Raw genomic sequence first — 18,032 nt, 5'->3', positions numbered from 1 at the left:
CTCCGACAAGCCGCCTAGCAACACCGGCTACGGGCTACGTGATGTTTCTCACTGTGTCCACTTCGGCTGTTTCCGCTTCTGCTCGTTCGATTAACTTCGGTACCGTTTTCCTTCGCCATCGTCGAACAAGTCGGCTTGTTTCGACCAGTGATGCCAGAATCGGGGACGCGAGGACGCTTCCCCTCCAGCACAGGTTCCCCCTCTCTGACGGACCGTCCTCGCCGTAGCTTCTGCTGCGCACGCGCTACACACGAACGTACTTCTACTCTGCCCGTGTGAGTACATGCTCGATTGCACGCGCGCTACACACAAGCGTACCTCTACCATGTCCGTGTGACTACCTGCTCGATTGCACGCGTCGGCGACGCGTTCCTTCGATTTTCACCAATTTTCATGTTGCCGAAGTTTCGGAAGCACGAGTCGGAAAGTCGAGATCTGGAGACGGCGCGCATTTGATTCCCGGGACGGTGCGGCGCGGCGCGGTGCACATTTTGCTATAACTTTTGATCTAAAAAAGATATCGAAGCGAAATTTGGACTAAATTTTTTTTTAAAAAACCGGGTTTAATGGTTCATCCTAAAATATGTTTTGTATTTCTTAAAAAATTTTTCTCGTTGATCTTTAAAGTTAAGGTAGTCCAGAAGGCCCCCAACACAAATTGATTTTTAGTCGAACCATGCTCAATAAACAATTACGAAAAAATTTATAAATATTCCACTTAATAGCACACATGATTGAGATTTTTTTCAGATTTTTCAGATTATGCAGACATGTTTAAAAAAATTGAAAATCTCGAAACATTCGAAGAAAATGCATATTTCGTATTGAACTTTTCGAGATACCAGTTTTATAAAAATTCATTAGTCCGATATTATTGAAACAATTGTCCTTAATTTTTCTCAGAATTTTTTATAAATTGTATCGTTAAAAAATCAAAATCAATTTTTTCGATACTTCTTTGTTGATGTATTATGTAATACTGAATATTTTTATAATCAGAAAAATAATGTACAGACTTGATAATGCAATATAAAATATTTTATTTACGTTATATTTCAATATACATATGTGCATCACTCCTAACAATTTTGGTAATCACATAATTATTGTAACGACATTTTACATATATCAGGTCGTTAAGTATGAAACTAGACAAATAAAACACAAATTTCAAACACATTTGTCAAGTTTCATACATCTCCGGTTACGAAAATCGATTTTAAATGGTCCCTGCCTTTCTGTAACATAACAAAAAAAAAAAAATTAGTTAAAGTCATGATTGCAAAGTATAGAATAAAATATTAATGTATAACTTTATAGTATAGTTTATACTTATCTTTTCTTTGAAGTCATTCTCTTGAATCTGCTAATATTGATTTTACGTTGTCCAGAAAGTCCACTCCAGCTGACACACACGCGATTTTGAATGGGCCTCTGCCTTTCTATAGCATAAAAAACACATAGTTAAAGTTATAATTATACAAAGTACAGAATGAAATATTAATGTAATCATACACTTATCTTTTTTCTTTCAAGTCATTCTTGAATCTGCTAATATTGATTTTACGTTACCGCGATTTTAAATGGTCCTCTGCCTTTCCACAACATAAAAAAACACATAGTCAAAGGTATAATTACAAAGTACTTACAGAATGAAATATTAATGTAACGATACACTTCTCTTTTCTTTGAAGTCATTCTTGATTCTGCTAATATTGATTTTACGTTATCGCGATTTTAAATGGTCCTCTGCCTTTCTACAACATAAAAAAACACATAGTTAAAGTTATAATTACAAAGTACTTACAGAATGAAATATTAATGTAACGATACACTTCTCTTTTCTTTGAAGTCATTCTTGAATCTGCTAATATTGATTTTACGTTACCGCGATTTTAAATGGTCCTCTGTCTTTCTACAACATAAAAAAACACATAGTTAAAGTTATAAGTACAAAGTACTTACAGAATGAAATATTAATGTAACGATACACTTCGCTTTTCTTTGAAGTCATTCTTGAATCTGCTATTTCATTACCGCTGACACCCACGCGTTGCTATATTCAAAGAAAAAGTAGACATAATTAAAATCGTAATTCTAATTGCAATCTTGTAGGACTCAATATAAATAGTAACGTATACTTATCCTTTTTTATCGATGAATATGGTCACTCACTAAAATAAATTCCTAATAAGATAAAAAAATGTTAAAAACCCATTAAAAATTATTAAAAACGCGACAAAGAAACTGTGGGCTGTTTACTATAATAATAATAATAATAATAATAATAATAGTATTTTATTTCCCATTTCGGGGTACAAACACGGACCTCCGCTCGGCTTACAAACTTCACCTTCCTTATCGCTTCATTCTTAACTTAAATTTACACTTAAACACGAGAGAGAGAGAGAGCACATCGTTCACTCATTCCTCACACATTCTTCTTCACTCATTCACACACTCTGGACCCCCGGTTCCGCTGCTCATCCTTTCTCTCATCTCTTCCACTCTCTTCATCCATACTGTTGGCTGTTTACTATATGAACTAAGCTATCGAACGATTAACGAAGAAAACACGACCTCACTAGTTCGAAAACGAGTGCAAAGTTAATTGATTATAACTTTGCGAGGGCGATGAATTTTCATATAAATGCTTTCCCAACATAAGGGATAAAAGTCTGTCATCGACAAATGTGTTTGAAATTTGTGTTTTATTTGTCTAGTTTCATACTTAACGACCTGATATATGTAAAATGTCGTTACAATAATTATGTGATTACCAAAATTGTTAGGAGTGATGCACATATGTATATTGAAATATAACGTAAATAAAATATTTTATATTGCATTATCAAGTCTGTACATTATTTTTCTGATTATAAAAATATTCAGTATTACATAATACATCAACAAAGAAGTATCGAAAAAATTGATTTTGATTTTTTAACGATACAATTTATAAAAAATTCTGAGAAAAATTAAGGACAATTGTTTCAATAATATCGGACTAATGAATTTTTATAAAACTGGTATCTCGAAAAGTTCAATACGAAATATGCATTTTCTTCGAATGTTTCGAGATTTTCAATTTTTTTAAACATGTCTGCATAATCTGAAAAATCTGAAAAAAATCTCAATCATGTGTGCTATTAAGTGGAATATTTATAAATTTTTTCGTAATTGTTTATTGAGCATGGTTCGACTAAAAATCAATTTGTGTTGGGGGCCTTCTGGACTACCTTAACTTTAAAGATCAACGAGAAAAATTTTTTAAGAAATACAAAACATATTTTAGGATGAACCATTAAACCCGGTTTTTTAAAAAAAAATTTAGTCCAAATTTCGCTTCGATATCTTTTTTAGATCAAAAGTTATAGCAAAATGTGCACCGCGCCGCGCCGCACCGTCCCGGGAATCAAATGCGCGCCGTCTCCAGATCTCGACTTTCCGACTCGTGCTTCCGAAACTTCGGCAACATGAAAATTGGTGAAAATCGAAGGAACGCGTCGCCGACGCGTGCAATCGAGCAGGTAGTCACACGGACGTGGTAGAGGTACGCTTGTGTGTAGCGCGCGTGCAATCGAGCATGTACTCACACGGGCAGAGTAGAAGTACGTTCGTGTGTAGCGCGTGCGCAGCAGAAGCTACGGCGAGGACGGTCCGTCAGAGAGGGGGAACCTGTGCTGGAGGGGAAGCGTCCTCGCGTCCCCGATTCTGGCATCACTGGTTTCGACTTCGTTCAACTTCGTTGCAGCCTATTGCCGTTCTACATCTTCGTTTCCCTTTTTTCACTCGAGTTGTCGAGTCTCCGCTTCGTTTCATCGTTTTCTCCCATCCATTCCAATTTAACAATCGCGGTCTCCCGCAAGGATTTCGGACATACGAATACGTGAACGTATACATATACAGTACATATACACATTTAAACTTTGTTCGTATTTTTGCGAGTATTCGTTCCTATCCATCTGTATGTATATCTATTTACCAAATCGTTTATAATTTTCCACCATGATACCTGTATATGGTATAACCGTGTAACAGAGTGTAACACTTACATTTATGTATCGCTGTCTTTTCTAAACAAGCGATATAACGAGACTGTGGATCTTTAGGCAAAATAAAAAATGTTTGCATTGATTACAAGATACAGGAGCCAAATTGAAATTTCTTTCTTTTAATTGTCTTATAATACACTGATGTCGTCCACTGCTTTCAATTTTACGTGTCCATTTTCGTCATAAATGCATAAAATCCGCAGTCTATACAATAGATATAAAAGCTAACAGTTTCATCGTTTTCTCCCATCTCCATTCCAATTTAACAATAGCGGTCTCCCGCAAGGATTTCGACATATAAATACATGAACGTATTATACAGTACATACACATTTAAACTTTGTTCGTATTTCTGCTTATATTCGTTTCTATCCATCCGTATATACCTGTTTACCAAATCGTTTATAATTTCGCCATGAAACCAGTATGGTATAACCGTGTAAGAGAGCATATATACATGTATGTACCGCTGTCTCTTTGTCCGCACTCTCCCTCTCTTTCTCTGTCTCTCTCTCTTTCTCGTCTCCTCGTCCTTTTTTCTCTCTCTTTTTACTTGACTCGCGCTACACCCTGTTGTTGCCTTTCCGTCGCATTTTTATTTGTTTATTACTGTATCCAGTGACCTGTTCTTTGCTTGTTTTCTTTTGTTTCAGTTTATAGTCGATTCATTTATCGACTATAAGCTGTATAGGCTATAACTTGATCGAGTTAAACCGCTGTGTATAAATGCGTATATGCGTGCGCATGTATGCGATATATGTATACGCGAGTGTATGCGTGAGTGCATACGTGCTCGTGCGATCTGACAGTCGCTAGGCCTAAGCGTCGAGCTTCGGGTATATTGGTATAGGGTTTCTAAAACTAAAATTAAAATAGGCAACGCAACGAAGTAAATAGAAGTTGATATTTGTAGGATTCATCGTTCGCGCATAATAATGAGGAAGATGAAGAAAAACGGGGAGCGGGGTGTATCGAACGTGTAAACACGTGAGAGACTGGACAAACTAATCGAATGATGAAATCAAGAGAAAGAATGACTCCGAATCGATACAATAGATGAGTTTATAGAATAGAATCATCGATCGCGTGTATATATGTACATATACTATCTGTTGTACATAGACCGTTACAAACAAAAACATTACTAATCCGTTACTTTATTAAACTGATCGTTGATTTGGCTTTCGCTAGAATTTGGAAATACAAGGAAGCGCTTGTATTTGATCGTTGCTCGGAACGAAACGAAAACATCAGAGATCAAGGATCTTGCAATAAATGTACTATATTACGTAAGACGAATGATGAAAATTCAGGCGTATTTCGAACGTTTTGTTCCTCCTGTTTCTTCGGTCTTTATGCTGTTTATAAAAATAGAACTGCTGACTATATGCACGATGCAACTATTACTATCGTGTGTATATATATTTGTTCTATCGCTACGTAATCTTTATCCGTACGTTTCGAGAAAAAAACCTGTTGAATATACGACTTGTTTTACCATTATGAGTTATGGCTGATTTGTCGGCTATTGTCGAAGATCCATAATATGTATAATATACATAATATCCATAATATACAGTAGTTAGTCACATATATGAGTATTCGTACGCCCTTTAAAACGGAATAACTTTTTTATAATTGTACCAAACGCGCGACCTGATGTTTTGTAAGCAATTAGAAGCATTGGTTTACTAAATGATGTACAAAAAAGATTTTCCAACAATTACAATTTACAAGGTTGCATGCAAATATAAAAAAGGCATTATTTAAAACTTTTTTATTTGGGCCCTTAATGAAAATTTAAAATATGTGTTTTTTAGATCTATGTTTGTTATACAGATGCTGAAACTTTCATCGAAATCGGTTGACGCAGGAAAAAACAACACGCATCGAGAGATGTACGATTCTATGCATTTTAAGCAGAAACTGATTAAAAGTCGTGAAAAACTACGATTTTTCCATTTTTAATCGCTTGTAGCTCGTGTGTATGTCAGTCGATTTCGATGAAATTTTCAACATGTGTGTGGCTACATTATACTATAGATCCACAAAACATATATTTTAAATTTTTCAAATAAAAAAGTTTTAAAAAATGCCTTTTTTATTTTTGCCTGCAACCTTGTAAATTGTAATTTTTGGAAAATCTAATTCTAATTGCTTACAAAACATCAGGTCGTTTGGTACAATTATAAAAAAGTTAAGAATACTTATATATATATATATATGCATATGTGTGACACTGACTTTACCCCGACAGCACAGTCTGCCCGAGCCCACCGCCGGACCCAGCTAGCCGAGCCCCAGCCCGACACGTTACGGGCTAACGCAATGCTTGGCTCAGCGTTGAGACCAAATCAGGACGATTTAGCCTGGCCCCTGTGCACAAAAGGGCGCGATTTTCACCTGCCGGGGGCTCGAGCCCAGAGCCTGACGGCCGGGCTGGGATTCAGCCTGTTTTTGAGAGGGCAGCACGGTATCACACTAATGTGGCCAATCAGTGCTTCGATTGGGCCCAACTTTTCTCGCGCATGCGCGACACAGGGCGGGTCGCATCAATGTGGCAGTACTTTGCAAATGCGTAGCAGTCTCCCTTGTTACCGACAAAAGTATAATAAGTTAATAAATAAGACCTTTGAGGGCGATTGCTGCCTAGATTGACCTTTATTTGGCGTTTTTGACTACTGAAAAAACCCGTGTTTGTATTATCACGCAATGAGAACGCGAATCCCGCACCCTTGCAATCTTGCAAATCGGCTGAATCCTAGCCCGGCCGGCAGGCCCTGGGCTCGAGCCCTCGGCAGGCGGAAAACGCGCCCTTTTGTGCACAGGGGCCAGGCTGAAACCGAGCCGGTGTGCCGTCGGGGTATATACGTGAATATTTATATATATACATAATTTCATCGGCGGAGAGATCCAAGTACAATAATGCATCCATTCTACTCTATAGTATATGTTACAGGACTTACAAAAAGAGGTTCTACAAAAATTCATTATTTTCTGCCAGCGCGTATGACGCAATACCGACAGAAGTTGATACGGCTATTTCTACCGTGGACACATATATCGGAAATATCGGAATAGTAATCTTTATACATGTTGCACTACTGTTTTTGTGAGCTGTGTGCATAATCAATCTCCGATTTACCCTTATTGTCGACGAATTTAATTTATGTATCTGTCTATTCATTGATTAGGTTCCAAACGAGTATGCAAAGTCTTATAAAAAAGTACATACACATACATATATATGCATACATATGTGCATTCAAGTGTTCACATGCATATATATATACGTATACAATGTAAATATGCATATATATAAGAACTATAATATAATATATGTATATATTTTATCTATTATACTGTATATCTAGATATATATGAAACGTTTCGAGTTCCCCAATGTGCCAATGAACATTTTCCAACATTTTCGTTGTTACCGCCCTCTACTAAACATCGATTGTTGCAGTAACTTTGGTTAACCGAAAATGTCGTCGACGACGTGTGACGTGTAGTTTGTGGCTGTTATATTGTCAAGAAAAATGGAATACTTTAAAAGTAGTTTGAAGTCAGTTTTAGGTTCTACGAACGTGGAACATGAACCGTCTGGTGCGGATATGGTATGATACACTTTTTTAATAAACATTTGTTTTGGCACATTATTGTCCTCGTGTCTCGTACCGTTTAACATTTCAAAGTTGTTGGACGCTCGTCGACAGCAAACAATAAAACGATCTTTCTTGCATGGTTTCTGGAAATATTGTCTTTCTACACCTATTCTGTTTTGTTCACCGATAACTTTGTGTTTCATTTGATATGATCTGTACAGGTGGAACGTCTGGTAGACAGGTTACAATCTTCGACCCTGTTAAACGACAGACGAGATGCTTGTCGAGCACTCAAAGCTCTTTCTCGTACTTATCGTGTCGAAGTCGGAGCTCAAGGGATGGAGGCGTTGAGACAAACTCTGGACGTCGACAGAACTGATTGCGAAATTACTAGTTTAGCATTGGACACTCTGTGTAACATAACTAATCCCAGAACATTCGACGAAGAAGGTAACAAGCTTATTTACCGGTATGCTTATGCTTTTGGAAATTAGACTGTATACTTAATAGAAATTCGCAATGTTTCAGTGGATAAGCACGGGCCAGAGAATAAAGTAGGAGAACAGTTTACAGAAATATTTATTAAGAATTCCGATAGTGTTGGAGCAGTATTGATGCTTTTAGAAGAGTTCGACTTTAACGTTAGATGGCCAGCGTTGAAATTATTGATGAATTTATTAACCAACCGACCGAAGGATATACAAGAGATAATTTTAATCTGTCCTATGGGCGTGTCTAAATTAATGGATCTTCTCGGAGACAGCAGAGAAGTGATTCGCAACGATGTACGTAATAATTAGACTGCAGATTTTATGTAATTTAAAACAGTACAACCATTAAGACGATTTAAGCATATCCATATGTTAGTTTTAATTTATTATAATTGTTAAAGACAAGAATAAATTTTTATACAGTTCGTACATATTGTAAGCGACGAAGAAGATTTTTATTTTGCATAAAGATCCACAGTCTAGTAATAACCATTGTATTCAGACGTATGGCATATTTCTGTGTCTCGTCGAGTAGTCTCGGAAATAATAATTAACGATATTATTATAGGTATTATTGCTTCTGATTCAATTAACAAAAGGTAACGCAAACATTCAAAAAATTGTTGCATTCGAAAATGCTTTCGACAGAATTTTCGATGTTATCGCACAAGAAGGTAATGCGGAAGGCGGTATCGTGGTAGAAGACTGTTTGTTGCTTATGTTGACTCTTTTAAGAGGAAACATAAGCAACCAAAATTTTTTTAAAGAAGGTAATATTTTTGTGCAATGCACGTACAGCGACATATTATATTATATTACGTTTGTTGCTGTATTTTAGGTAGTTATATTCAGAAATTGACGCCGATGTTTCAAATTCCACCCGAAGTCGAAGACAGTCCCTTGGCTGGATGGAGTCCACAAAAGGTTTCGAACGTCCATTGCATGGTACAAGTGGTTCGTGCATTGGTAACACCAAGTGGACCTGCTCAGGTGAACACAGGCTCGGGTCCAGTCTTTTTCTACATCGATTTGTAAATCATTTTGACGAAAGTATCGTTTTTAAAGGCTGTAACAAATTGTCAGCAAATCATGAGAGCGTGTGGACTACTTCAAGCTCTATGTAATATATTAATGACCAGTGGTGTGCCTGCGGATGTTTTAACGGAAACGATTAACACAGTGGCCGAAGTTATCCGAGGAAATGCCAGTAATCAAGAATTCTTAGCAGGAGTGATGGCACCTAGCAGCCCTCCTAGGTAAAATTCGGTTCAACGATATATCTGTGGTTGTCAGGAAGAACGCTGCACGTCACATACTTTCACTTTCGAGATATTGCCGTTTAAAGTTGTGATCACTAATGCTTTCACATAGGACATCGGTTAAATTGCATTATTTTTTTGAGCCTTTCGGATTTATTTTCAAAACGTTTCTCATGGTAAATCCTATACTATGAAGTTCAGTTAATGCGTAAACTCAAATTTTTTGAAATTGTGACATGTGGCGTTTTTTCTGACAACCACAGTTATAGGATACTCGGGGCGTGCGAGAACCCGAAAATTTCGGGATTCTCGATTATGTCGAGATTCTCGAAAGTATCGGGATTTAAAAAAGAAGGTTCAATGAATAAGTTTTATAACTTCGTTTTCGGGTACACCTCAAATATCGGAAATCTCGTACATACCACGATTGGTTTTAAAGCGAGTCTTGTAACGGCAGTCCAGTACATAAAACCCTAAAATTTTTTAATTTCGAGAATTCCGAAACCTTCGAGAATCTCGAACATTTTCGGCAACCTTGACGTAATTGAGAATTTCAAAATTTCCGAGAACTTGTTGACTCGACATTTTCGGGTTCTCGCACACCTCTATACTATTTGAAAATATCGCATCTTATCATTTCTTTTGCAAGATTTTCCGAAACTACTATACACTTTCCAGACCTGCGATCGTTGTTCTACTAATGTCCATGGTAAACGAGAAACAACCGTTCGTGTTACGATGTTCCGTTCTTTATTGCTTTCAATGTTTCCTATACAGAAACGAAATAGGACAAAGTCAATTGATTCAGACGTTGCTGCCGCAAGGTAACGAAATGCCATCATTGACAACAGGTTTGTGACCATCTATATCGTTCTTCCTAGTACAACATACAATAAACCGTTTGCACAGTGGTGCGGAACAAAAGTGAAATATTTGACGAATATAATATTGCTAGGACAGTTGTTATGCGGAGGATTATTCTCCCCGGATTCTTTGTCGAATTGGTTTTCCGCGGTGGCGTTGTCTCACGCGTTGATCGATGAAGGCACGCAAAAGGAACAACTGTTGCGTGTGCTTCTTGCGACGAATATCGGGAAGCCACCGGTGTCATTGATGCAACAATGCGTCATGTTACTGCAGCAAGGGAATAAAACGCAATGCAAACTGGGTCTTTTAATACTACTTTGCAGGTGGACCGCATATTGCCCGGCAGCGGTTAAAGCATTCTTACTTATCAATTCATCCGTGGCTTATTTAACCGCGTTGCTATCCTCGCAAGAAAACAACGATGATTTACAAGAAACTTTGCTGCAAAGTATGTGCGCTATACTCATTGGATTGTGTATACATTTTAATGACAACAGCGTTTCGAATTATACAAAGGTATTACGAATTGAAAAGAGACACGATAAAAACGAAGCAACGCAAACAATACATGCTCAGGTCTGAAAGAGAATAGATTAATGTATTTATTTCAGGAGAAACTGTGTGATTTGATCGAGAATAGAATAGGATTAGAAAGATTTCAGGACGCAATTGGTGGTCTCGCTAGACACGAGGTGTATTCCAGAACGTTAAAACATCCTCAGTCTTCGGCGAAGACTCCTTCAGAACTGTTATTGGACCATGAATTTTGTAGATTATTGAAAGCGTTAGAAGGTGAGTAATCATCGCTAATATCTAATCTAATCTAATCTCATCTCATCTCGTATAATCACTATATACATACAATATATTTCCTTTCTACTTTTCAGGTATAATTACGAAGTCGGTTGTTGATATGAGCAGCCTGCATCATAAAAATCAGATTACATCACCAATACCCCCAGACTCCGTTTTGGTAGCTCAATACAAGGAAGTTATTCGAGAACAAGATTTACAGATACAGAAACTGAACCAAATCACGGAATCGCTTGTTAAGGAAAAACATGAACTCGAAGTACGGTACAGTAGATTTTTGTAAACAGTGTTCCCGGAATTCGAAGCCACACGTCTCATCGTTTATATTACTTTGCACGTCTATTGTGTTTGCAGGCACAAATTCATGATCTTCACTCTACCATCAATCACTTGAAAGATCAAAATTTAGTATTACGCGTAGCACAAACTAATATGCTGTCGGAAGGTACTGTGGAATCTACTGACACGGTAAACAACACGGATTCCGCGGAGCTGGAGAAATGTAGAAACATTATTAGCGAATTGGAAAATCGCTTGTCAGAGTACGTTTCTGCGATTAATGAGTGCAAGCAAAAACTCGAGGAAAAAGATGAGAGTGCGTTCGAACAGAAATTGAAAGAGAAATCTGATGAACTGGATAAATTGAAAAAGGACCAAGAAGATCTTTTGGAACTTTTAACGGAACAAGATGGCAAAATTCTGCTCTACAAGGAAAGATTGCTCGCATTGGGCGAAAAGGTATTTCGATTATACGTTATTCCGTTTCTTCGGTATTTCGCGTGTATTCTCAACGTAACGTATTATATTTTCTGGTAGGTTGAAACAGATGAGAGTTCCATTGAACTTGACACCGATGATCAACCAGAATCCAACAATTCCGTGGACCGAGCGAATTAGCATCATTTTCGAAATTCAAGCTTATTAAAAGAACAATTACAGTGAATAGACTTTTATTTCAATGGTACCTTTCTATCTTTTTATCTTTCATTGTCTGAATTTAAAATCATCGAAGAACCTCTGTTATTCGCCTCAGTAATTCCTAAAGATCCACTCTAGATCTCCAGTGGCCACATTATGTGACTCACTATTGATACTATTGATGATATTCAATCAATTCGATACCAAAGTACTCAATAGAAAGTATCGATACGTATCGAAATGTAAGATATTTGGTATCAATTTGCGATAATGATACTTCATGAATTGATACCTGTTTGATACTTTACGAAAGTATCGATAAATAGCTGTTTGATATTCTACGAAAGTATTGATAGCATTTTGATAATTCATGAAAGTGTCGACCCGTTCGATACCCATTTAATATTTCTACGTAAGGAGTATAGCCGGATAAGATGGTCAAAAGTGACCTTGAGCCGGATTATATGGCTGATGGGTTTCCTCACTGAATGTTAGGGATGGCAAATAACGGTGAAATATTTTATTAGCGTACCTGAGCGGTTCATACACAATAATTGCTGTTCCGCATAAAAGACAAGATACCAAAAGCGAATGACTCAAAAGGATTAACTAATAATGGAGCCATTTCTACAACTTGGATATCTTTGAGTCATTCTATGCTAAAGTGTTTACCTCGTGACGTCACCATCGACGATTTTGTTCTGAATGAAATAGTTGAAATCATCATTTTATCGATTTAGAATTTGTCTAAAAATTACAGGCCTTCGAAGTTTGCAATTTTTGCCCATTTTGGCGAAACCGGACCTCACTTATGAATTTTTATCGTAGGTACTGTTTGTCCGATTGAGCTATATTTTTATTTTGTTTTTCAGAAAGGACTGGGCTATTATAACATTTATAACATAATTTAAAATGTAAACAAATTCTTTTTTTGCGTTTCTTTTTCGATGATGAGCCAGAGTGATTTAAATTTTGAAGAAAGTATGGTCATATTCCTGAGAGTTTCCCATTCGAAATAAGCCCTTGAAAAGGATGACTAATTGATAATTGGCGTCATAATGAGTTGGCAAAGGGCGCAGTGTACCTTCGTTTCAGGTAAGCGAGTCGTGCGCCCCGCTATATGGTCAGTTGTCTATTGCACTGTGCTGGACTCAAAGCTATACGACTAAATGACCTTATTTATACCTCGAGAACAAAGCAATACGACTAATGACCGTATTTATACCTCGAGAATAAAGCAATACCACTAAATGACCCTATTTATACATCAGATATATCAGAATATATTATACAATAAAGTAGAACTTCGATTATCCGTGCTAATTAGTGGAAAATGATTGTTCCGATAATACAACAATTATATGGTTTCGGTGCTGAACTTAATCCTTATTGAAGTGTGCAGTAAATCGTGTAGGGTATGGGTTGGTTTAACGCAAACTAATTCTTTGGGGGGAAGGATAATCAGAGGCCCGGATAATGGAGGTTCTACTGTACATCAGAATCTAATAACCATGAATTTTTGTTGAGGAAATAATAATTTAACATCGTCTTCTTGAATTTTATGATTTGACAAGTGTATTACAATGTAAAACAATATGGAGTTTTGATTTTTAAACATTTACTACAATGAAGTTTGAATTTAAATTCGAGATGACAATGATATATCGATGTTCTCATAATCGATATTTGAAGATCGATATGTATACAAAGCCATTCCCTGATAACCAGGCCTGCCGAGGGATAATCCTACCTAGAGCTAAGAATTGGCCCGTTCCGAGCTGCGCTATTGTTCGAGTTGCTCAAGGTGGGATTAACTCGATTTTTGCCTGGGATTCTCCGCGCGTATTAGTAGCTATTTTTGCCGTCTAATAGCGGAGGGCAATAGCAGAAGGCAAATTGAAGGCAAATTGAAGGCAAATTGAAGGCAGCCAGCCGGCCGAAGCTGAATTTGTTTAAGAGGGCAGTACCGTCGAGTCGTACTGATGTGATGATGTGATTGGCGAATATATAACAGATCTGGGCGACGCTGGCTCGAAAAACACATGTTGCTGCAAGTTGCAGCCATTTGCAGCCTGTTGCAGCCTGCAACTCCTTTGTCGGAGTGGATGACGTGGGGACTGGAACTGTCTTACTGAGTGTAATTGAGTGTTACTGAGCAAGAGAAGGTGAGAAGCAAAGAGGATTAGTCAGGATTAGTTGGGATTAGTCCTCTTCAGTCCTCTTTGGTGAGAAGCAGCAACAGCAACATGTATTTTTCGAGCCAGCGTCGCCCAGGTCTGTGCAGGTCTGTATAATAAGACAATCCTCTTTTCAACCATTTTCAACCAAGAAGAAATGCGGTGAGAGCAGCACTGTACTCGAGCGATTCACGGGAGGAGTTACGAAGAAAAGCTGATCATCCAGAACCTGTTTATCAGATTTGTCCTGCAAATCATCTTCTGTGTTCGCGCAAGTCAAGGTTTGTAAAAATTTGACTAATAGTTGACTAATAAAGAAAAATAATCAAACTAAATGAAAAAATATAATATTTATTATTTCCTACTTCATTCATTTATTATCCCTTCTGATATTGAGTAGTCTGAATTTAAAATTATTAATATTTAAACATTAAAATAAGTGTATAGTAGTCATAAAAAAAATATAAATTTTCTTTTCCGTCGAACGACACTTTTTTTCCATAAACACATTTCAATAAATTTCGAAATGTAATGAATTGAAATTGAACTGTAGAGAAAATGGTATGGCAATGCAATTTTTATAGTTTCCATCTCTTGCAATCTATGCAGACAATTTTTATTTCGCATAAAGATCCGCAGTCTAAGAAAAATAACATAAATATGAGAATAAGTAAAATTTGCATGTGCACAAAATGTGCATCTGTGCGTAGTGGGGAGCTGCCGCGCCTGCGCACGACCGTATGCGTTATTCCGAACGACACGCTGATCGTATCGATTGGTGTCGATCGATCTTCTTCCTCGTGCGCTCGATTACTTCGCTGCTGACATCTGCCACATCAGTGCGAACTACCCTCACCGACGATGCGGCCCTGTAAAACGATATTAGCCAATCAGATCAGTAGACGCGACGGTACTGCCCTCTTAAACAAATTCAGCTTCGGCCGGCTGGCTGCCTTCAATTTGCCTTCTGCTATTGCCCTCCGCTATTAGACGGCAAAAATAGCTACTAATACGCGCGGAGAATCCCAGGCAAAAATCGAGAATTTGGTTATCAGGGTTGATGCTTATATCTAATGAATTTTGATATTGTCGGTTGGTCTAGATCTACGATGAAAAATATTTTGATCTTTGTTTTAGTAGTTTTATCGGATTTTAGCAATATTTGTCGAGTAAAACCATTACAACTGTACGGATATCAACCCCCAAATATATCAAATAACTATCGATAGTAAAAATAAATTATCGATAGTATTCGATAGTGAGAACTATCGATAATCATTGATACCACAGCCGAGGTATAAGGGGGAACTATACCCTACTGAAGTAACTAGAAAATAACTAGAATCTTACTAGATTTTTGGTCGAAACGTGGGTTCGCGCGCCTCGACTTTTTGTCCTTATTTGAGCTTATTTTGGGCTGGGTGAGGACTCATTCTGTAGAGGAAGGTTAAATACAGGTCGCTCTTCTCATGATTTAACGAGATTATGTTTATATCTAATAATGTGAGTGCCCAAAGTAAAGACAAAATCGAGAAAAATAACCGCAGATTTCAATGTATTTTTCTGTCTCAAAGAGACTTTTTTGACTGATATGATGAGAAGAGCGACTCGTGATGAACCTTCCTCTATCAAATGGACCTTTGTGCAGCTCAAAATATGCTCGTATAAGGACAAAAAGTCGAGGCGCGTGATTTCATTCACATTAGCATAGATTTTCCCATGAAGACAGAGGTCCTCCCGGATGCAGAGCCAGTCTAGAGCCAATTTTAGTTCAGTTCGCTTAGACGAGATGGCGCCTAGTCAGGATGACTGTCAATCAGTGCTGTGATATTGTGCAACATTTCACTGTTGCACTGCTGTCATCGTGGAATCATAGCAAAACTGACACAGATGAGTTAGATATTCTCATCGGTGGCACTGATATTAGTGCGAGCTGCCCTGTGTAACGGCATTCGCGACGAGCTGAATAGAATATAGAAATAGGAAGCAACTCCATCTCGTGTTCATTAGGCAGTTGCGTGTTTATCAATGTTACCAAACTTTTTTTTTGCACAGAGGTTTATAACATTGATAAATAGTTCCTTTCTAATTACAAACCGAGGGTATAGTTCCCCCTTCTATGGTGTTGTCAAGACAGTGTTGAATGTAAATAAGATATAATAAATAATATACCTTATACGATGTAATATGAAAATTATTCTCATTCTTACGTCTATCCCCTGAGCCCTGAGCCCCTAAGCCCTAAGCTACAGTTGAAAGAATTTCTAGAGTTATTGAAACAAAGACTACAGCATCGATAACGAATTCATTTTATTTTCCTAGATATTATAATTTAATTGCAAGCAGTTATATTGACATTTACAGTCGAAGAAAACAGCCTGATCTTTAACAAATGTCCTTATCCCATTTAGGGATTGAGTTTGACCATTTTTGCCCGTAATGTGTAAGACAAGGAGAGGTTTAGTGTGCCTACAAGGATAGATAGAGAAACAGTGGCGCGACAGTGTCGCCATCTATGGTGGCGGGATTGTGAACTAATTTTCCCTATCCTTCCCATGTGTAAGACAAGGACGGTGATAGTGTGCGACAAGGACAGTCGCTCGTGCCACCTCTTTTCTCGTGGCTTCGAATCCCCTGGTACTTAAGGTGAAGTGCCCTATGCCTGGACAGCATATTTTTCTATTTTAAATTTTATCACTTTAAATAAACAAAAATAATTTTTTTAGATTTTTAACATACAGTTCAGAGTTTGTAAAGTAATTTAAAATAAAAAAATCATTGTTTAGGTTAATATCTTAATTGTATTAACAAAAATAATTCAAACCTATAGTGGGACATATTAATCCAATCTAAGCTAGTACCTGGACAGAAGTAGAGCCTATACCGGGACAAATTCAATTTACGAGTTGATCGAACGAACATAACCTAAAACGTTGGTTGGTTGCGCATGACGAATAAAAGATGCTTTGCGTATTGTATTATTTAACCAAATATATGTTTATATCGTTAACCATTGAAGGTGCTTCTCGTTATTTACGAACCCACAATATATAATTATGTCTATAACATCGAACTTTATTAAATTTTTAACAAATTACATACAAAAATATTATTCTATTAAATTCTATTCTCTAATTTTTATTTTTTGTTGTAAAGCAATCACTTCAAGAGACAATACTTCTTTTTCCATATTGTCTAATTGAGTGCATAATTTTGCTTTTTCTTCTTTAATTTCATCTCTTTTTGTATCATTAGTTGCTTTAGACCTATTATGTGAGTAGAATTGGGATATAGTGCGACCAATTCCACTTGGTTTTCTACACAAAACTTGCATAAAGGCAAGTTAACGTGTGACGCATGGTTATCTACAAACAAAATTACAGGGAATTGATAATTATTTTTCTTCAGCCAAGGTACAAAAATATTTGCTATAAACTGGAAAAAAGTTTCTGCTGTCATCCAGCCATTATCACTATAGGCTACTCCCCAGTTTTCTGGAATCTTTTCTAAGATTTCTTTTTTGGGTACATTTTTTAGATCAAATATGATCATTGGAGGTAGAATTACCCATCAGCAGATGCTGTAAACAATACTGTTAAGCAGCCCTTCTCATTGTTTGAAACAATTCTTTTTACTGGTGCACCTTTTTCTGCCAAAACACTACTTTCTTTGGGTACAAGCATGAAAGAGGATTCGTCCAAGTTGAATATTCTTTTAGGATCTGTTAAGGGTATTCCTTTATCTTTCATTTTGCTTTCAACATCATGAAACCAAAGCCTCAAATCACTTTCAGAAACTGACGCTCTTTTTACAGTAAGATTTTGTGCGATTTGCTTGCTTAGGT

General features: G+C 37.1%; 1 protein-coding gene across 3 annotated transcripts; it reads left to right on the top strand.

The window, feature by feature from the left end:
- The first annotated feature begins 6,925 nt into the window (after positions 1-6,925).
- On the top strand, positions 6,926-12,036 carry P115 (general vesicular transport factor p115). 3 transcript variants are annotated; one of them, XM_076425642.1, is made up of 13 exons: positions 6,926-7,357; positions 7,430-7,675; positions 7,885-8,113; positions 8,192-8,448; positions 8,723-8,924; positions 8,993-9,144; positions 9,220-9,410; positions 10,092-10,264; positions 10,369-10,796; positions 10,892-11,072; positions 11,168-11,352; positions 11,448-11,831; positions 11,910-12,036. In XM_076425642.1, the coding sequence occupies exons 2-13, from the start codon at positions 7,598-7,600 to the stop codon at positions 11,988-11,990; spliced, it is 2,541 nt and encodes an 846-aa protein (XP_076281757.1). In that variant the 5' UTR covers positions 6,926-7,357; positions 7,430-7,597; the 3' UTR covers positions 11,991-12,036. The 3 variants fall into 3 exon arrangements, with proteins under 3 accessions (XP_076281757.1, XP_076281747.1, XP_076281765.1); XM_076425632.1 differs by having other exon boundaries at positions 6,926-7,675; XM_076425650.1 differs by lacking the exon at positions 11,910-12,036 and having other exon boundaries at positions 6,926-7,675; positions 11,168-11,357; positions 11,448-11,627.
- Positions 12,037-18,032: the final 5,996 nt, after the last annotated feature.

The sequence above is a fragment of the Lasioglossum baleicum genome, chromosome 1, assembly GCF_051020765.1.
Source record: "Lasioglossum baleicum chromosome 1, iyLasBale1, whole genome shotgun sequence".
In the NCBI taxonomy this organism is placed as follows: Eukaryota; Metazoa; Arthropoda; class Insecta; order Hymenoptera; family Halictidae; genus Lasioglossum; species Lasioglossum baleicum.
This window is presented reverse-complemented; position numbering and strand designations above follow the sequence as displayed.